The sequence below is a fragment of the Equus przewalskii genome, chromosome 18 (genome assembly GCF_037783145.1).
Source record: "Equus przewalskii isolate Varuska chromosome 18, EquPr2, whole genome shotgun sequence".
Taxonomy (NCBI): Eukaryota; Metazoa; Chordata; class Mammalia; order Perissodactyla; family Equidae; genus Equus; species Equus przewalskii.
In genome coordinates this window covers 25195241-25215109 of record NC_091848.1, presented here as the reverse complement: position 1 = coordinate 25215109, position 19869 = coordinate 25195241, and the positions used below count along the sequence as shown (strand labels likewise).

The 19869-nt window shown below is 41.4% G+C and overlaps 1 protein-coding gene across 1 annotated transcript in view; it reads left to right on the top strand.

The window, feature by feature from the left end:
• Window positions 1-3724, top strand: part of EHHADH (enoyl-CoA hydratase and 3-hydroxyacyl CoA dehydrogenase) — a 53490-nt gene extending 49766 nt beyond the window's left edge. The window contains exon 9 of the mRNA XM_070582468.1: window positions 514-3724. Coding sequence (XP_070438569.1) covers window positions 514-1775 — 1262 coding nt within the window. The 3' untranslated portion in view covers window positions 1776-3724. The remainder of the gene's footprint in view (window positions 1-513) is intronic.
• Window positions 3725-19869: the final 16145 nt, after the last annotated feature.

Sequence of the window (19869 nt, the reverse complement as noted above, 5' to 3'; positions counted from 1 at the left end):
AATTTGGGTAGTGTTGCCATCTTAACAATATTAAGTCTTCCAATCCGTGAACATGGGATGACTTTCCATTTATTTAGATTTTCTTTAATTTCTTTCAACAATATTTTCTGGCTTTCAGTGTACAAGTCTTGTAATTCTTTCTTAAATTTATTCAGAAGTATTTTATTCTTTATGATGCTGTTGTAAGCAAATTGTTTTCTTAATTTCATAGTCAGATTGTTCATTGCTAATATATAGAAATGTAATTGATTTTTGTATATTGATCTTGTATCCTGCAACCTTGCTGAACTTATTAATTCTAATAGTGTGTGTGTGTTTGTGAATCCTACCCATTGTTATATCCCCTGGAGCACTTAACACAGTGCCTAGCTTTAACTAACATTCAATTTATTTGTATTCCTTGAATTGATCTCTTTAAATGTCATGTTGCCACTGAGCCTTCCATCCACTGAGTAATTTTTTAGTTCCTAAGACCATTGACTCATTCTTTCTCTTCTTTCCTCTTATCTGCAGGCTTGGGAACAATGGGCCGGGGCATTGTCATTTCTCTTGCAAAGGCCAAGATCCCTGTGATTGCTGTAGAATCAGACAAGAAGCAGCTAGAAATTGCAAACAAGATAATAACCTCTGCCTTGGAAAGGGAAGTGTCCAAAATGCAGCAGAGTGGCCACCCTTGGTCAGGACCAAAACCCAGGTTAACTACAGCTATGAAGGAGCTTAGTGATGTAGATTTAGTCATTGAAGCTGTGTTTGAGGAAATGAACCTGAAGAAGAAGGTCTTTGCTGAACTGTCAGCCGTGTGCAAGCCAGAAGCTTTTTTGTGCACCAATACTTCAGCCCTGGACGTTGATGAGATTGCTTCTTCCACTAATCGTCCTCACTTGGTCATTGGCACCCACTTCTTCTCACCAGCTCATGTCATGAAGTTGTTAGAGGTTATTCCCAGCCGGTATTCTTCCCCCACTACCATTGCAACTGTTATGAACTTATCAAAAAAGATTCAAAAATTTGGAGTAGTTGTAGGCAACTGTTTTTCATTTGTTGGGAATCGAATGTTGAATTCTTATTACAATCAGACATATTTCTTGTTAGAAGAAGGCAGTAAGCCAGAGGAGATAGATCAGGTGCTGGAGGAGTTTGGTTTTAAATTGGGACCTTTCAGAGTGTCTGATCTTGCTGGGTTGGATGTGGGTTGGAAATCTCGAAAGGGGCGAGGTCTTACGGGACCTACGTTGCCTCCAGGAACTCCTGCCCGAAAGCGAGACAATAGGAGATATTGCCCAATTCCTGATATGCTCTGTGAATTAGGACGATTTGGCCAGAAAACAGGTAAGGGTTGGTACCAATATGACAAGCCTCTGGGCAAGATTCACAAACCTGATCCCTGGCTTTCCAAATTTTTGTCACAGTACAGAGAAACCTATCACATTGTACCACGTATTATTAGCCAGGATGAGATCCTTGAGCGCTGCTTGTATTCACTCATCAATGAAGCATTCCGCATTTTGGGAGATGGGATAGCTGCTAGTCCAGAGCACATTGATGTTATCTATTTACATGGGTATAAATGGCCAAGGCACAAGGGTGGGCCCATGTTCTATGCTTCCACAGTGGGGTTGCCCACAGTGCTAGAGAAGTTGCAGAAATATTACAGACAGAATCCTGATATTCCCCAACTGGAGCCATGTAACTATCTGAAAAAATTGGCTTCCCAGGGAAACCCTCCTCTGAAAGAATGGCAAAGCTTGGCAGGACCCCCCACCAGTAAATTGTGATTCAGCCTTCCAGGTTATGCCTCACATGCTGGCATCAGGTAATACTCACTGAATTTCATTGAAATTAAACCAAAGATCCAAAGTAAGATTGCTCTGAAATACAAAGCCAAAGAAAGAATCTGTGAGCTAAACCTCCTCTTTGGGTCTTCTGTCTGTTGATTCTAATGGGTCAAGTCTTTAGGAGTGTACTTCCTGTGCCTCTGAATCTGTCCCTATCAGATCAATTATTTTAAAACCAATGAATAAACTTGTGTTGATACCATAATAACTAAGGAGAGAGCCTGAGGAATAAGTTGAGGTTTCCACGTGCGTTGATCATGGGAGAAATATGTCATCAATTAATAACTGATAAATGCAACTAAGTCATAAGTTCATTTTGACCCCTTTCAACCTCACACACATAGCACTGATAGCAAATCTTATGGATCCTTCATTCAACATTCATGGTGCACTCCCTGAACATTTTGCACAGCACTTGGCAGACCTGGAGTCCAGAGGGGCCGTTAATCCAGCATGGAAGCCTGTGACAAAGTTCAATCCCTAATCTCGGAGGTGGAGTGGAGATAGTTGGCAGGGTAGAGTCAGCAGTGAAGGTCTCCGTGAGTGAGCATGGAAAGCTTCCCAAGTAGAGGCAGAGGTATTAACTAGAAAGAGAGGCAGGGTATCAAAGGCAGATCAGTGTTAAAGTTGTAAGCAAAACACGGTTGGGTAGTGGTGAGGGAGCCAATTACTTCTGACCAGAATGGGAACTCAGAGTAGCTTGGCAAGTCATGCTCAGTATATTACTTTTATCCAAGGCCCAGCCACATGTGCACAGCTGTTCTTGCTACTTGCCAGGGGCTCAGTAATGTTTGCTGATAATTTCCTCAAGACCAGAGGATGGCCACAACCTGGCCTTTTCTATTTGTGGAGAAGTAATAGAAAGTGGTAAGTTGTTGACTTAGTATCAGAAGGGATCTTAGAGAACATCTAACCTCCTCCGATTCTGTGATAGAGTAATGATGCCAGTTTCCCTGTCATGATAAGCCTTTTTGATGTTGGGTATGGAAATGGTTGAATCTTGAAAAACCTAAAATTACTACAAAACAAATTTTGTATAATTTTCTTATAAGAGTTCTTCTCTTTTTACTTTTTGTATGGTTAAAAGTTGAGAGGCTGCTCAACATAAAAACTTGTACACAAATGTTTATAGCAGAATTATTCATAATAGCCCCAAATTGGCAACAACCTAAATCTCCATCACCGGATAAATGGGTAAACAAAGCGTAGAAGAGCCATACAATAGAATATTTGCCATGAAAAGAAATGAAGTACTGATACATGCTACAACATGGTGAACCTTGAAAAGATCATGCTAAAGGAAAGAAGCCAGTCACAAAGGGCCACATATTATGTGAACATTTATATGAAATGTCCAAAATAAGCAAATCTATAGAGTTAGCGGATTAGAGGTTGCCTAAGGCTGGAATGATTGCGGGGTGTGGAATGGGGAGTAAATGGGTAAAGGGTTTCTTTCTGGGTGGATGAAAATGTTCTGAAATTATTGTGATGAAGATTACATAACTCTGAATCTATTAAAAATCATTGAGTTGTATATTTTAGATGAGTGAATTGTATGGTATATGAATTGTATCTCAATAAAGTGGTTAATAAATAAATAAATAAACAAATGGGCCCAAGTTGTTCTTCAGTGTGATGTAAATGAACTGTTTTCACAATATTTCCACCTGTGAACCCAAACAAAACTATCAAAATTTCTCTTCTGATAGAGAAATCTTGAATGGATGTAGTATAAGTTTTCCATTGTAAAAGACAAAAACCAAAAACCTGTAGCTTATGCCTTGACTTGTTCCATTTAGAATATTTTTTGAGATGTATATTGCTGAATTTTATATAAATTTGTCCTTGAAATTAAAGACATCAATATAAAAGATTCCTGAAAATAGTGACTTTGTCTCCAAAGTGACTGATTTTCAATTTTTTTGTGTGCTTTTTCTCCCCGAATTCCCCCAGTACATAGTTGTATATTTTAGCTGTGGGTCCTTCTAGTTGTGGCATGTGGGACACCGCCTCAACGTGGCCTGACGAACAGTGCCATGTCCGTGCCCAGAACCTGAACCAGCGAAACCCTGGGCCGCTGAAGCAGAGCGTGAGAACTTAACCACTTGACCACGGGGCCGGCCCCTGATTTTCAAATTATTTTTAACACACACGCACATTAATTTTTTTTCTTTAGACCTTGAGCAAATTTTATTTTGAGTTCTTAAAACTCATTTTCACCCTACACTATCCTCTAGATTGGAACTTTGAAACTAGAGTGTCTATGAATAGATTTTATAAGTCAATAATCTCTGAAATATTATGCTAACATTTATATATATATATATATATATATATATATATATATTATAGTATGTATCTGAGAGCATTTCTAAGAGGTACCATCTCTTACTTCATATTCTCAAAAGTGTCTATGACCCAATAAAGTTAAGGACCAAAACTATATATAAAATGGGAAGAAGAAATCTGAGTTCATTTATTCTTATTTTGTATCAAAGGAGGCAAAACTAATTCTAATTTGTCAGGTCCTACATACAACAGCGGTTAATATGATGAAACCTTTCCAGGATATCCTATCCCATCCTTGAAAATGCACTTACTTAAAAGGCTTATTTTGTTGCTGTTGTAGTTGTTAATAATTTAAAAACTATCTTTTTTTAAAAAAATAGCTTCTGAATGACATTTTAAAAGTGTGTTAGAATGGTAATTGACTCTGATGAGAAGTATATATTAGAAGCACCATTGAAGCTTTGCCATGATATTCCAGCTTTAAAGATGAGACTAATAATGTTCCTTAAATCAGTAAAGCCACTGTGCAACTGCAGTTGCTATCTACTCATTCATTTCCAGCAGGAACAGGTGTGCATGAGAGAGATAAAGTGAGGGATCCTAAACTCCCCTGATTAATGATGGTACAGAATTGTGTATGCAAATCATACTCCACAGCACTGCAGGAACCTGGAATTTCTAGGGTCTTACATTTGTCTTTAAAATAGACACCTAGAAATCAGAACTATTGCAGGCTTACTAGATTGTCTGAACCTTCTTGGTAGCCATTGATGAGATTAATATAAATCAAGTTCCCTGGACTAGGTTTAAAGACAGCTTTCTGCAATAAGAGAGCAGTCTTTGATGATTCTGGGGACCACCAGTGCCATGGGCTTATTTTGCCAGCTTATACATATTTTGAGGTTAACAGACAAGTTACAATGCTTCCTTGCAGGACAGCCACATTACACAGCTCTGAGACACCATTCATACTGTGCTCCAAGGGGTTGCCATTCACATAGAACCAATGTGAATAGCACCCCCTAGAGTTGCGCAACACCCAATATTGTTTCTGGGCACTCTATGTAGACGTTTCAAGCCAAAAATTCTTTTTTTCTGGTTATTGCTATAAGTATCTTTCCAAACAAAAGTTAGTTGACAGCAGTAGAGGGAAAGTCTCCACTTAGATCAGTCTCTCCAATCGGACCAAATTTTTAGAAAGAGAATACATCTTCTCTGTTCTTCTTAGTACTTTTTTTCTAGTACCCTCAGAAAGAGGAACATGAGAGAGATGAACAGAGCTTTTAATTCTTGTCCAAAGATTTCCAGGGCATTTCATTTGTAATATTTATTTGTTCTCTTTCACCAAACCTAAAATAGCTTGGCAGAATGAGTGCCTAAAAGCATTTGATAAGATGACATGAGCAGAGCTGATGCAATCTATCTTGTGCACATCTTTCACAGTTAGGGTTATTCCACCTTCTCTAAGAGGAAGCAGTTGCTAATTCTAACCGTAATGTGAGATCCTTAGGATGGGGTGGGGCAAAGCCTTCTCCAGCCAAATCATAAGTGCACTTGGATTCCCAAAGCCTGCTGAGGCCTAGAGAGTTGCTGATTTATAAATTCTGGCAGAGACTCTTGGCTGTCCCCCAGTGTTTCTCTTCTTCTGTAGTAATAAACTTTGCAATTTTTAGCTGAGCATTTGGTTGTTCAGAATAAATAATATATTTGTCAGCTTCTCTTGCATCCAGTTGTGAACATGTGACTAATCCCTAGACAATGGGATGTAAATGGAAGTGTCACATGGCAGTTCTTGGGAACCTACCTTAAGACTCAGATGATTTTCATCCTTTTCCTGTTTCCTTTTTGTCCCTTCTTCCATCTTGCTGCCTAGAACGCAGATGGGATGGCTGCACTTTAACCCACTATACTGGACCACGAGGTCAAAGGCCGTGCCCTAGGAATAGCAGAATGGAGAGCTCTAAAGAGCTTGGTCTTTCAGGACCTCATGGAGCAGAGTTGCTATTCTGCTTCCAACAGTCATTTGTGTGAGAGAGAAATCAACTCCTGCCGTGGGTAAGCCAGTGTCATTGTACGTCTTTAATCACTCACAGATGACTCTAATCCTACCTAATGCAGGTGGGAATCCAAGAATTCCAAAAAAGTGGGGCTTTTTCGTTTTTCTCGGTGCCATACGGAATTCTGATGCACAGGCAGGCCTGAGAATCCAGTCTCATTAAACAAGATTTCTTGTTTTAAGAAAAGAAATTTTTGCCCATGTGATGTGTTTTTCAACTTGATGTTGAATTGCTCATAAGTTTTATGCTGTTTCACGTAAAATTTCTGTAGGCAGTTCGTGGAGACACCACTAAGAATCTGAGAATAGGATGTTCTCCTAAATGTTTAAATGAACATTTAGTAGGACACAGTCTCACAGGCCTACTTGAACCTTGGGTTGACTCCTACTTAATCAGAGATAAAAACACTCACAAAGAAAGTATGGATTATCAGAAGGAAGGGTTGACAACAGTGGCACAAAAGAAGGGTAATTTGAGAAGCATTGTCTCTTGGCACTGACCAAAAGGGAGGTGCTGAATCTGGGGTGACAAAAATTTTGTTCAGTAGATCAGAGATCTCCAAAATGGAGTGCCTCTACCCAAAGGACTGTGAAAGATGATTCATAGAGGTACAGGCAGAAAATACTACAACTACCTTTGCTACTTATTTTTGTCTAAAAAATAAGAAATTACTCCTTATTAATATTTCATGTACATATGGACACTGTTGGCCTCATCAGGTAGCATCTCAGACAGCCATACGTCAGGAATGAAGTATCCTGAGGGAAGACGGTGAGTTCCAAAATGTAGAGAGGTTGACAGTGGCATCCTCCCTCTTTCTTTTGTTTTCAACATATTGAGAAATATTGCAAATCATGTATGCTGGGGTAAGTGGATATTTAGATTAATTATTTAATTTCACTAAATTGACCCTCTCAAAGATCTCTTGAAAGAAAACACCCTTAAAAAGATTCCTTGAAGGAAAGCACAGTTGAAGATAATGCAAATAATGCAGGCCAAGGTGAGCAGCAAGAAAATGGCAGAGCTGGTAGTTCTGGTATCAGCTTTTTCCCAGGTGCATTACAAGGTAGTTGATTTAGTCAGATCTCGTAAGAAGTCAGAAAAAAACCTTGAAATTGTCAAGAAGATTATTAGAAATATTGATTTATAACATACCACTCATGATGAGGCTTGCCCTACGTGTGTATTGTGTCTTATGATATTAGTTAATAATAATATGAAACCATCATCTACTAGCAAAATGTTTTAATATATTATTTCACCATTATCTCACTTATGAATTTCTCCTTTATTGTGTTTTATAATGTACATATATATCAATATAATAGTAAAAATACATAATTTATAAACATCCTATGTATTAGAGACGTATACTAAAAATTGATGTGCTGTACTACCCAGATTCTTTTCTAGGAATGAAAGATTTATTCTCCCAGCTGCTAAGAGTGCTGCCAGAAAATGGCTTTCTTTGGGGATTGCCTTGCTCAAGGTCACACCTTCTTCCAAAGGTGGCTTGCATCCAAAGACTGCTCAACATAGGAGTCTAAGTGCCTGATCCTCCTGCCCCAACTCTGATGGGCTGACATGCCTCTAGAGCTCCTGGTGATGTTGTGCCGAGGCTTTCACTGGTATTGCATTGCAGCTCAACTTCTCCCCCTGCTCATTCCAGCTTCCTTCCCCTCTCCTTCACAGGTGTTAATCTCAAGAGCACTCTCTGAACATTCTGCACGCTAATCTCCATTTCAGATCCTGTTTCCCAGAGAACCCAAACTGAACAATGGAGACGCATGCTCAAAAATATTTGGAAACCATCGATCCATATGCTATCAACTCTTTGGTATTTGTTTAGTAGACTTCCTTTGATCTCCCATGCCATCAATTTTTGTAAATATTCTATGTGTGCTAGAAAAGGATGTGCATTCTCTGTCTGATGAACATGGGATTCTAAGAGCAAGCTTGTTAATTATGTTAGTCAAGTTTCCTGTATAGCCTTGCTGATGTTTTATCTGTAGTCCTTTCTCCTCCTATGGTCAGGGTCAATTACTCCTGCCAGAGTGTTGACTCCTTTCCCGGGCACAAAAAGCCAGAACTGAATGGGTGGCACACACAGTTTTAAAAGGCTCTTACTGTGTCCCGGGTAGAAGCGTTTCCCCTTCAGAAACCAGGATTTCTAGATCTCAGGGTGTTAGTTGCTGGTACAAGAAGCAAAATTCCCCAAGTGCGTCATTGGCAGGGATGATAAATGGGGCCATTTCTACTTCCACTCCTTGGTTCTTATAACCCTGTGTTGTATCTATTAAGAACATAGCACCATATAACAGTTATTAATTTAGGGTATAAACTGCGCCTTGGAGGATGGCACCTCATCCTCACAGAACATCATCTGCAAGCTGGCACCTGAATGGTACCTTCTAAGAGATATTCCATTACTCTGTTAGGACGACTAGTAGCTTCTGGGTGGTCTAGTATATGATTGGAGTAGGGAATCCATGGTCTTGTGCTCACCTCTACACCACCTTTGTTTTAAAGTGTGTCCTTTGGTCTGATGCAATATCATGTGGGCTCTGGTGCCACTGGCTCAGACGCTCTCTAAGTCCTTGGAAAATGAAGCCCTGCAATCAGGAAAGGAAAACCCACATGTGGCATAAAAGTCAATTCCAGTCAAGATGAATCAATGACCTGTTGACTGGAGAGTTCCAATATAATCAGCTTACCACCAAGGGGTTGGTTGTTCTCCTTGAAGGATAGCACAGCATCTGGGCAAGTTGTACGTTCAGCAACTAGATCAACTTTGGTGAGTGGGAGCCCATCATGTTGGGCTTATGTATAGCTTCCATCCTTTAAGTGAGACTACTCTGTTCATGGGCCACTTGTGCCAGCACTAAGGTAGGCAAGGATAGTGGCTGGTTGATGTCAGCCAGCCTAGTCACTCTATCTACTTGTTTCCTTAGTTCGTCTTCTGTGGTAGATGTTTTCTGGATGGTATTAACGTGTGATGCACAGCTCTTCACACTTTGTGCCCACTCGCATAGGTCCATTCCTCAATTCCCCAGTTTTTGCTGTCTCCTATTTTCCGATATTTATTCTTCCAGGCTCTGTCCAATCACCTAAGCTATTTGCCGTTGCCCACATATTCTTACGTCAAGCCACTTCTCTGAGTCTTTTGATTCCTTCTTCCACCATCTGCCAAGGCAGATCTGGTTTTTCTGCTTCACTAAGGGAGCCCTCATTTTTTCTAAGCCTCCAGGAGCAAACCTAGCAACGTGTTAGTAATGTGTCCTACAGTCTCTGCCTTGGCATTAAATCCTGTATCATGGAGAGTGTTTTCCTATTAATAAACTCTCTCTCCCAAAGTTTATGTTCTGGCCCCCTTGATCCAGCACCCTTAGAGGTCACTCTCAAACCTACTCTCCTGGCTTCTGCTGATCGGTGTTGGCTGGATCCTATAGCTCCTTCAGGATATAAACCCTGTTCTCCCTTAGTCTCAGCACTTCCCTGAACTGGTTATTTCATGACTTAACTCTAATTATTGTTCTGGTGACCAGAAGGGAAAGTATTTCCTGAGCTGGGTTTGTGTCTTGCAAAAGAGAATTGTCTTTGACCAAGAGAGGAGCACAAGTCTTTAGCAAGGAAGAGTGGGCCTTCTTTGCAGTCCCAAAGCATTCAGGGTCTCAGAATTTGATATTTTCAAATTCATTGGCACAAATGTTCCCATTCAAAGTCACAGGGTCCCACTTATTACCAGTCAAGGCCCTAACCTTTGCAAAGCAGAATTGCCATGAGAATTCATCTCTCTGGAACTCTGTTTGTCTTCTGGGGATCTCTGGTCCTGACCTTCTGCTTTTTCTGTCACAGGAGACAGGACTACAGGAGATGAGTCTCTCATACACTGCCAGGGAAGTCCTCTGACATTCACAGTTCATCTTACTTTGGTAATTAATCACCTTCCCACATTTTACTGTGTTTCTCTACTGCAGCAATAGCCTCCAGCAACAGCCATCTGACTCCATGTAATTACAACTTCCTGTAGACCTCTCAAATGCCTGAGATACTGCCCTCATTACCGTCTATGGATATCCCATCTCAATGTCTCCACTGATGAACTTTCTAACTTTTACACAGTTACAGCATGCTAGGAGCTCTTGACACTCCACTTACCACCAGTGATGACATTTTCATTGCCAGTTGCCTGGTTTGTGTTCCATCTCCAAAATCTTATTTTAGAGTTTGCTTCCTAGGACCACTTCTGCTAGCAACTGTCATAATCGAGTTCCCCAGGAAAAAGACTCTGAGGTAGAGATTTCCACGCAGGAGGTCTACTGGCGAGTGCTCTTGGGAACAACACACGTAAGGGAGTGAAGAAAGCAAGGTTGAGCAGAAAGAGAAGCAGAACTGTAAGGCAGACGCAGATGAAGTTTCAGCAGACACATAGGTTGCTCTGAGGCTCAGACAACCCTTCAGAGATGTCCTGAATCCAGGCGAGAGGGTCGGGCCTTTCTACCCTCACCTTCACTTACTTTTGGATCTGAGCTGCGATCAGGGAGGGAGGCATGGCGTTGGACAAGGCATCTACTTTCAGCCAAGGTCAAAATCCTTGGAGGAAATTGGGTCCTTAGCTTCTCCCAGCCACCAATACTCCTAGCAGCTGAGGGAATAAGTGCCTGGGTACTTAAAGGGGGGATCTGGGCAGTGCACCACATCATCCAATACACAGCTGCTGCCTTGGAAACATTCCTTATTGCTTTCATCACATCTTATCCCTGTTTTGGTCTTTCACTACAAGAAGCTCAAAACTCCCTGGCATCCCTCATCACCTGGACTCTCATCCCTATACGGCTCTATACATCTCCTGATCTGATGTATTGTCGTCCTCAACTTTCCAGATCTTTCCACTGAATCCTCTAAAATTCAAAATTTGCATCAGCAAAATTTACTCTAGGTTCAAAATGTTCTCTGAATGTTCCCTCATCTTTTTGGCCTAAATTCTTAGGGTCTTCAAGGGGGTCTCCAATGAATGGCTTCACCAGCCAGCTTATAAATAAATTGAGAAATAAAATGGAAAATAACCATGGGGGATAAATATCACCTTTATTAGTGGTAGAGTCCAGATCAACAGATGTGGTTTTAGATACATTAACTCTGCAGACTTGATAACACGGCACCTGAGAATTAGACAGACCTTCCCACACAGTTGCAGCAGTACTGGACATAGTTTTAAATAATTCTCTATTACATATAAGTTGTCTCAGACCCTTTTTGGAAATGGGTGAGGTAAAATTAGAAAAAAAAAAGAAGAGAGAGAAAGGACTCTCAAAACCAGATAAACGACTGTAAAATGTAACATGCGTCATGTACCAAATGAATAATGTAGAATATTAGTACTGGAATTCAGAGAAGGAAGTGGTCACTAAAAAATTAATGCCCGCTAACCTCAGGGAGGCTGTCTTATTACATTTCCGCAGTCCATTCATTTCCCCACTCTTCGAGATGACTATTTCATCCCTCCTGCTCTTCCAAATTCCATCACTTGCTTCTTTATCCACACTCTCAGCTGATATCCTTGTTTCTTTCACAGAGAAGGTAGAAGGAATCAGAAGAGAACTTCCAAGGCACCCAGCAGCGCATCTACCCACCTCCCTGCCTCTGTGCTCGTGTATTCTGCCTTCCCTCCTGTTTCTGCGCATGAACTCTCTGTGCCTATCAAAGCCCACCTCCTCCACCACGTTCTGCATACCACCCCCCTTCACCTACTCAGATACACTCTCCCAGCAATCCTCTCCTCTTCTGCTTCCTCAACTTCCCCTCTCCATGGCTTCTTTCCAATCAGCATATAAGCAAGCTGTAATTTCTCCCATTTTTTTTTTAAAAGAGCTTGCTAAAAAAAATTTCTCCTGTCTTAAAAAGCTTGACTCTATCCCCCCTTTCAGCTACCAGTGCTTTTCTCTTCTGTTCTTCATAACAAAACTTCTACACTGATTATTCTCGTTGTTTCCCACTGCTTTCCTTTCATTCTCTCTTGAACCTATTCCGACCAGGCTTGTATCCCCACCACTCTGCCAATACTGCCTTTGTCAAGGCCACCAATGACTCTTATTGCTGAATCCAATAGTTAACTCCTGGTTCTCGTCCTACTTGACTCATCCGTCAATAGCTCTTCCTTAAAAAGCTGTTTCGCCTGATTCCAGGATACGCCACTCTCTTGATTTCTTCCACCTCACTAGCTTCCTTATTAGTCTCCATTACTGGTTCTTTATTTCCCTCACCTCTGAATGTTGGAAGGCCTCAGGGCCCAGTCTTTAAACCTCTTCTTTTGTCTATGTACAACTACTCTCTTGGTGACTTCGTTTAGCTTCATGGCTCTCAATATCATCTACATGCTGAAAACTCCTAACTTCACACCTTCAGCCTGGCCCTTGTTTGACTGTCTACCTGACATTTACATTTGGATGTCTAATGGATATCTAAAACTTAACATATTCAAAATTGAGCTCTTGATATCCATCCCTCCCCTGCAACACCCCAATTCAGGCTTCTCCTGCAGCTTGCCCCATTCTCAGTGAGTAGCAGTTCCATCCTGCCATTTACTCAGGACATAAACCTTAGTACCATCCTTGACTCTCCTCTTTATCTCACTCTCCACATCTAATCCATCAACGAATCTTGGTGGCTCTACCTGAAAATATACTCAGAATACAACTACTTATCATCGCCTCCTCTGCTGTCACCTGGGTCTGAATTCTCCCTCACCTGAGGCAATAGCATCCTAACTGGATTCTCTGCTTCAGCCCTTGTTTTACTATGGATTTATCAACACGACACCCAGAGGAACTCTTCTATTCAACATTTTCCAATGGTTTCTCATCTCATTCAGAATAAACACAGGATTCTTTACAAAGCCACAAGGCCCTATGTGATCTAGCCCCACTGTCTCTCTGACCTCATCTCCTATTCCTCTGCTTGAATCATTCTCCTCTGGCCAAAATGGCCTCCTTTGTGTTCTCTGAATATGACAAGCAACCCCCCACCCCAGGACCTTTGCACTTCCTATTCAATCTACTTGAAACTTATTTCTCTCAGCTATCTGCCTAGCTTGCTCCCTCCCTTTTCTCCTTCTGTTTCAGTATCGCCTAGTTAGAAGATCCTTCTCTGACTACCCACCCACAGTAGCAACTGTTCCCTTCCCCAATACTTCCTATCTCCTTGATCCTATCTGACATATTATATATTTGTGGTTTATTTGCTTATTTTCTATGCTCCCTCCCCAGATGTAGGCTCCCTGAAAGAGGCATTTTGGGTAAAGTTTTGTGTGTTGTTGTGTCTGCAACCTAGACCAGGGCCTGGTACATAGGAGATGCTCAATATATTTGTTGAAGAAATACAAATCTTAATTTACCCCTTGTCTGAGAGTAGCCATTCTAAAATATCACACCCTGTGTTCTGCATGCCCGGGATTAGCCCAGGCTATCTCAAGAAGGCTAAAGGGAAGCTGTAGAAAGATTGCTCATCCATTGTCTGTTTAAAAACTGTCTAGCACAGCTTAACATAAGGTTACATAAAAACTAAATTTCCGTTAGCAAGCTAACTTTTGCCTTGTCTACCCTCCCCAACCATGGGACATACAATCCAATAAAATTTTTCCTGATTTGTGACTTACATTAAAAAATATTTACAATGAACCAAAATCAAGTTACATTTTATTGTACAATTTACAAATTCTCTTTAAGATAATAATGTTAAAAAGAAGTACAAAATTTAAGAATATTTGACGTTAGGATGTATGAAAATTTGAGCTGTTGCAGAAAAATCTAAGTTTTGCTGTACCACTATATTTTCAGTTATCCAATTGGCCCTCAGGAATATCTCATAATTTAGACTCTATATTGGAAAATGGCACAAACTTGATGAAGTAAAATTTAAATAAACCATTCCAGGAACTGGGTACGTTAAGAGCAGTTTTTTTGCTGCATGCTCCACTAGACGATGCTGCTAAGAAGCTTTCTCAAAGATTTTGATTTGAAGTCCCACTTTTAACTAAGCAATAGAGTGTAATTCATATGTTCAGGGATGGTTCTCTATTAACATTTGTTTTTATAATTTTAGACAAAACATTCTGTGGGCTCCAAGAGCTTGTATATGGATGTGATGTGGGTTAGTTTCATAAATAGTAAACAATCTGAGTAGGTGAAAATTGGAGATAGAATTTCGGATGAAACAGCATTTGAAATTATGAGATTTCCAGTGATTGTCATGTACTTCACTTCCAATAACCTTTCCCAGACTAAAACAAATTGCATGAGATGTGCATAATTTTCTTGTAGATCTCGTTCAACGTGCAAGAGTGAGCATTATAACATCGTTTCAATTAAAAAACCTAATTGCTTATTCTCACGTGATTCATGAAAAGCCAGCTTTATTAATTCTTTAAAATATGGGAAAGGGTTTTAAAAACAATAATTGAACAGTTGGATTTATGGTCCTTTCTACGAAGATATTTTGTCTATTAGATACAAAATTCAGGATTTCTTTCAGTATATGATATACACTGTACACCAGTGTAATAGTATGAGCTATTGGTAAAATATAGCAAAAGTTCTCCTGAACATTTCCCAGGAGCCACTAATTTCAATGGGAAAACACAACGGATATAGGTAGTTAGATTCTATAATTTGCTCTGGATTTGAGGCTTTCTTTGAAATTTGAGGGTCAAAGACCTCTTTTATTTTATCCTCTGTGGAAGTGGAATCTTGCTCTGAAATAGCTATTACATTTTCTTTTCTAGATTAAATCCCAGCTTCTTTATCTTTTGCATGTTAATTCTATTTTCCATCTTTTAATCGTTGTTTTCTTTTGCAGGTTTCTTGAGATATCATTGACGTATAACATTGTGTAAGTTTAGGTTGAACAGCGTGATGACTTGATATATGTATATAATGTGAAACAAGGACCACAATGAGGTTAGTTACCACGTCCATCGCCTCACATAGTTACCGTGTGTGTGTGTGTGTGTGTGTGTGTGGTGAGAACTTTTAAGATATACTCTTTTAGTAACTTTCAAGTACACAATACAGTACTGTTAACTGTAGTCCCAATGCTGTACATTAGATCCTCAGAACATATTCATCTTACAACTGGAAGTTTGTACTCTTTGACCACCTTCACGCATTCCCTCAACCTCAGCCTCTGGCAACCACCAATCTACTCTCCGCTTCTATGAGTTTGGTTTTTTAGATTCCACATAAAAGTGAGATCATACAGTATTTGTCTTTCTGTTTCTGACTTATTTCACTTAGCATAATGCCCTCAAGGTTTATCCATGTGTCCCAAATGGCAAGATTTAATCATTATTGTTACTTTCTCCTAGTGTTACCAGAATTGGGATGAGAAAAGGGAAGGTGCCATTTACATAATCACTTGACTAATCATCTACATTTATTTGCATAAGTTATAAATCTATCTAAGCAAATGAGAGGCAGACCCAATGAGAGAGAAGAGGAGCCTGGAGTGGGGGTTGGGACTTCACAAAGGTCTTCAAGGACTTCTCTTCAAGAAGAAGGGAATCTGGGATTACAGCATCCAGGGAGTCAGGAGAGCAGAAGAGCAGACCTCTGGGCTCGAGGGCATTGAGGCTCTGGGAGAATACAGACTCTGAGATTGTCACTGGAAAGAACAGAAGAGAAAAAAAAAGCAGGCAGATGAGCAAAACTCAATGCGCTTCTTTCTTCTTTTCTTTGCAGCTGATGTTCGCGCTTCCTGGTGCCTCAGCCTGGAGATGGGGCAAGCAGGAGGGAGCTCGGGGCAGGGGATCAGCAGCTGTTCTGCTGGCCTACTGGCAGGGAAGCAGCCTCAGCACACAGACCCCTCTTTTCTTCCTTGGAGGGAGTGGGAAGCTGCTGTAAGTGGAGCCTTGTTTCTCGGTCTCTCCATCCCCCAGTCATCAGGGGAAGTCTCTATGTAGCAGTCTGTCTCCCACTCCTGGGCAGGGCTGGGCCAGAGCACAACACAGAGAAATAATCCCAGCATATTAGTGCCCTCTTTGAACTCTTGTGGAGTTAGGCAACGTGGCAGTGCTAGCCCAGATCTCAAGGCTGGAAGCTGGCTTAAGCAGGAGGAGTCAGCTTGGCAAGGATCTCGAGCTGATGCCCCAGAGTCACCTTCTTTGCCTCTACAACAGTTAGTAGGATAGTTAGAGCAGTAATTGCCAAAATTTAAAATCATACATTTTTGGTTGAAAGAGAGAGAGAATGCCCTCTTAATACACCTTAATATATGCATAATAATAATTGTGTATCATAGAAAAAAACTTTCACAGCACTTACTGTTGTGAGCATTGTTCTAAATATTCTGAATCTATTAACTCATTTAATTCTCACAACAACCCTATGTGGTAGTTATTGTTATGATCTCAATTTTATAGGGAGGAAACTGAAGCACAGAAAGGATTCTTTCCCAAAGACGCACAGAGGCAAATCCAGGATTTTAACCCAGGCAGTCTGACCCCAGAGTCTGTGCTCTTTACTCCTATGCCATACAGTATGTACTTACTCATAATCACATACATATGCCACTGAAATAATATATACCTTGTGAAACGTAAACATACATGGACATTTTAAAAGGTGAGGGTAAAAATAAATATAAATAGAATTTTCTGATATATTCTTCCTTTATCCCAATGGATTGTCTTATAATTCCTCATTTTAGAGCCTACTATTTGAGAATTTGGAGCCCTGTGGAAAGAGGCCAAGCACAACGGGCTCAGGCAACATGAGCTGTACCACTGCACCATCAACACAGTGGGCTTCCAACAGTTTCCAGCACCAGGGGCCCTTTTAACATAAAAAAAACTTTTGCAGGTTCTCGTATAAGAGCAGTACCTTTTGTATCTGTTGGTTGAGAAAGGACACAATGATTAAAGCTATTAAGTAAAACCTGGGCTTTCAAATGACCGTATTTCATTAACTTCAATGGCATTGACGTAATGTAGAAAACATTCCACAAACGTGCAAGTCACATTAACTTTTCCATCCCCATGCAATGCATGGTAGATGTACAGATTTGCCTGCCTCTTGTCATAAGCCCTGGGGATGCACAACCTCGTAGCTGTTGAGATCTGAAGCTGTGGTAGAAAGAGACTGGATTCAGGAACCAGCCAGATCTGAATTTGAATTCTAGTTCCACATGTGTGACCTGGGATAAGTAATAGACTTTATTTGAGCCACAGTTTCCTTGCTTGTGAGAGGAGGATGTCATATCCTTGCTTGTTTGTTGTAAGGCAAGCTACATGTGAGAAGTCTCTATTACGGACTGACACGATAAGCGATAGTCATCATTCTCAGAAGCAGGTCTACCCTGAAGCTATTGAAGCTTAAAATTCAGGGTGTGGCACTTGCACTGGCCCTTTCCAAAACTTTGGGAAGACCCTAGCGATTTTGTGATTTGTAATTTTGTATGCTTTTTCTTAAAGAGGCCCCTAAAATTATATGTATTTCAGGCTCACATTGGCTCCTCCCCATTGCTACCATGCAACCCTTTGTCTCTAGGGAGTACCTGATGGATGAGGTACTGTAATACCAACTGAAGGGGCCCACCCCTCTGATTAGGAGCAAAGGTAATTCAGTAATGTGGGTGCCCTTTACAGCCAGTTCCCAGAGAAAGGGTTCAACAGCTACCCTCCAAGAAGATGTGCAAGTGATAACTCTAAGTATTCAGCTTCATGGGGGTGGAAGGATGGAGGGGAAAGCACTGAGAGGGAGCTGAGATGCCTCCTGACTCCCCTAAGCTCTGCAGAGCAGCCATATCAGCAGGGATGCGCCTCCCCGTCCACCTAGTCAAACTCAGAATTAAGATCATCTCTTAGATCAGCTCTGAATAATTAATGTCCTAAGTTGATGGTTCTCAGCTCTGGCTGCACAGGCAAATCAATCTGGGGAGCTTTGAAAAAATCCTGACACTTGGGCCCACCCCAAGATTCCGACTTATTCGGCTTTGGGTGGGGCCCAGGTACTAACATTTTTACAAATTCTCCAGGAGATTTCGGTGTGCAGACAGGGCTGAGAACCACTGTCTAAATTAGCACAAGCTGCTTCAGTAGGACAAACAGGGATGTCAAATTAGTGGCCAGCAGTGGGATAAACAGCAGCAAGTGGCACAAGTCTTTCTTAGGACTACTATGGACCAGGCCCTGTGCTGGGAACCAGGATGCCGGAGAGCTATGACTGTCTCTGGCTCACTAGGAATTGACAACGTAGTTGGGGAGAAAAGCACAGGCTGCTATGATGCTTGGAGGAGGGGCTTTCAGTTCAGCTGGGATGTGTCAAAGAAGGCTTTATGGGGGAGTTACCTGAGTCGTAAAGGATAAAGTGATATCCAGTTGAAGGAGGGAAAAGGGGAAGGTGTTCCACAAAGGGAACAGTCCCTGTGCAGAGGCTTAGAGGTATGAACTACGTTGGAGGCTGTGATGGTTAATTTTATGTGTCAGCTTGACTGGGCTGTGGGGTGGCCAGACGTTTGGTTAAATATTATTTCTGGATGTGTCTGAGAGGGTGTTTCTGGATGAGATTAACATTTGACTTGGTAGACTGAGTAAAGCAGATGGCGCTCCCCAAGGTGGGTGGGGTTCCCCCACTGAAGGCCTAAATAGAATCAAAGGGCAGATTAAGGGGCAATTCTTTCTCTCTGCCTTACTGTCTTGGAGCTGGGGTATCAGTCTTTTCCTGCCTTCAGGCTCAGGCCGGGACTGGAACTATATCACAGTTTCTCCTGGGTCTGGACTTCTCAGCATCCATAATTGTGTGAGCCAATTCTTTATAACAAATCTCTTTATATATTGGTTCTGTTTCTCTAGAGAACCCTAATACAGAAGGTACATTGGTTGGGGTAGGGGTGTGGGAATGACGTGCAATTTGGGATTACTAGAGCCAAAAAAAAATTAATGCAATAAGCATTAATCAGGTGGGGTGAAGGAGTAAAGAGGACATGGGACCACTGAGCAGGCTGGAGGCAGCTGGCAGGGGCAGCTGGACTGGCTGGAGCTGTGTCAGATGAGCAGCCCCTGTGAATAGAGGGAGATGACTCAGCTGGCAATGTGACCAGGGAGAACCACAAACCCATCCGGCCCACATGAAGCCCCTCTGGACCCCAAGCTGGAGGAGGAGGAACCACAGGGCTCTGGACAAAACTAACCAAAGAGGGTGGCAGAACAGGGAGGGGGACCACCTTTGCTGGGTTTGAGTTCCCTTGGGTCCACGTGGAAAGCCCTGGATACGTCCCTGGAAGGGTTTTTTGACAACAGAGGGTGAAACTTTAGGCCATTCTGACTCAGTCTGTCACCCCACTGGCCTGGCAATACTCTTTCCAAAGCTACTTTACTTAGCAGCTCAACAATACGTGTTTCTTCTCAGTAATACATTTTGTTTGAAAGTTTTTGTTTTTGTTTTTAAGCTTTTGTGCATCCATCTTGTCTCCGATAATGTCCTTCGTGCTGCTGTGATCAGGAATGTGTTTCTTCTCCACCACTGGGATAAACGTGTTTGTTGTTTGTATTTCTAGATCATCTAACCACTTTGAGTGTTCTAGTTTATATTTAACACTCTGACTCGTGATAACGCTGTTTACTCTGTTCCTGGCGCTATGCTTAGTTATTCCCATACATTATCTAAGTTACTCCTCAAAGGGACCCTCAAGATAGA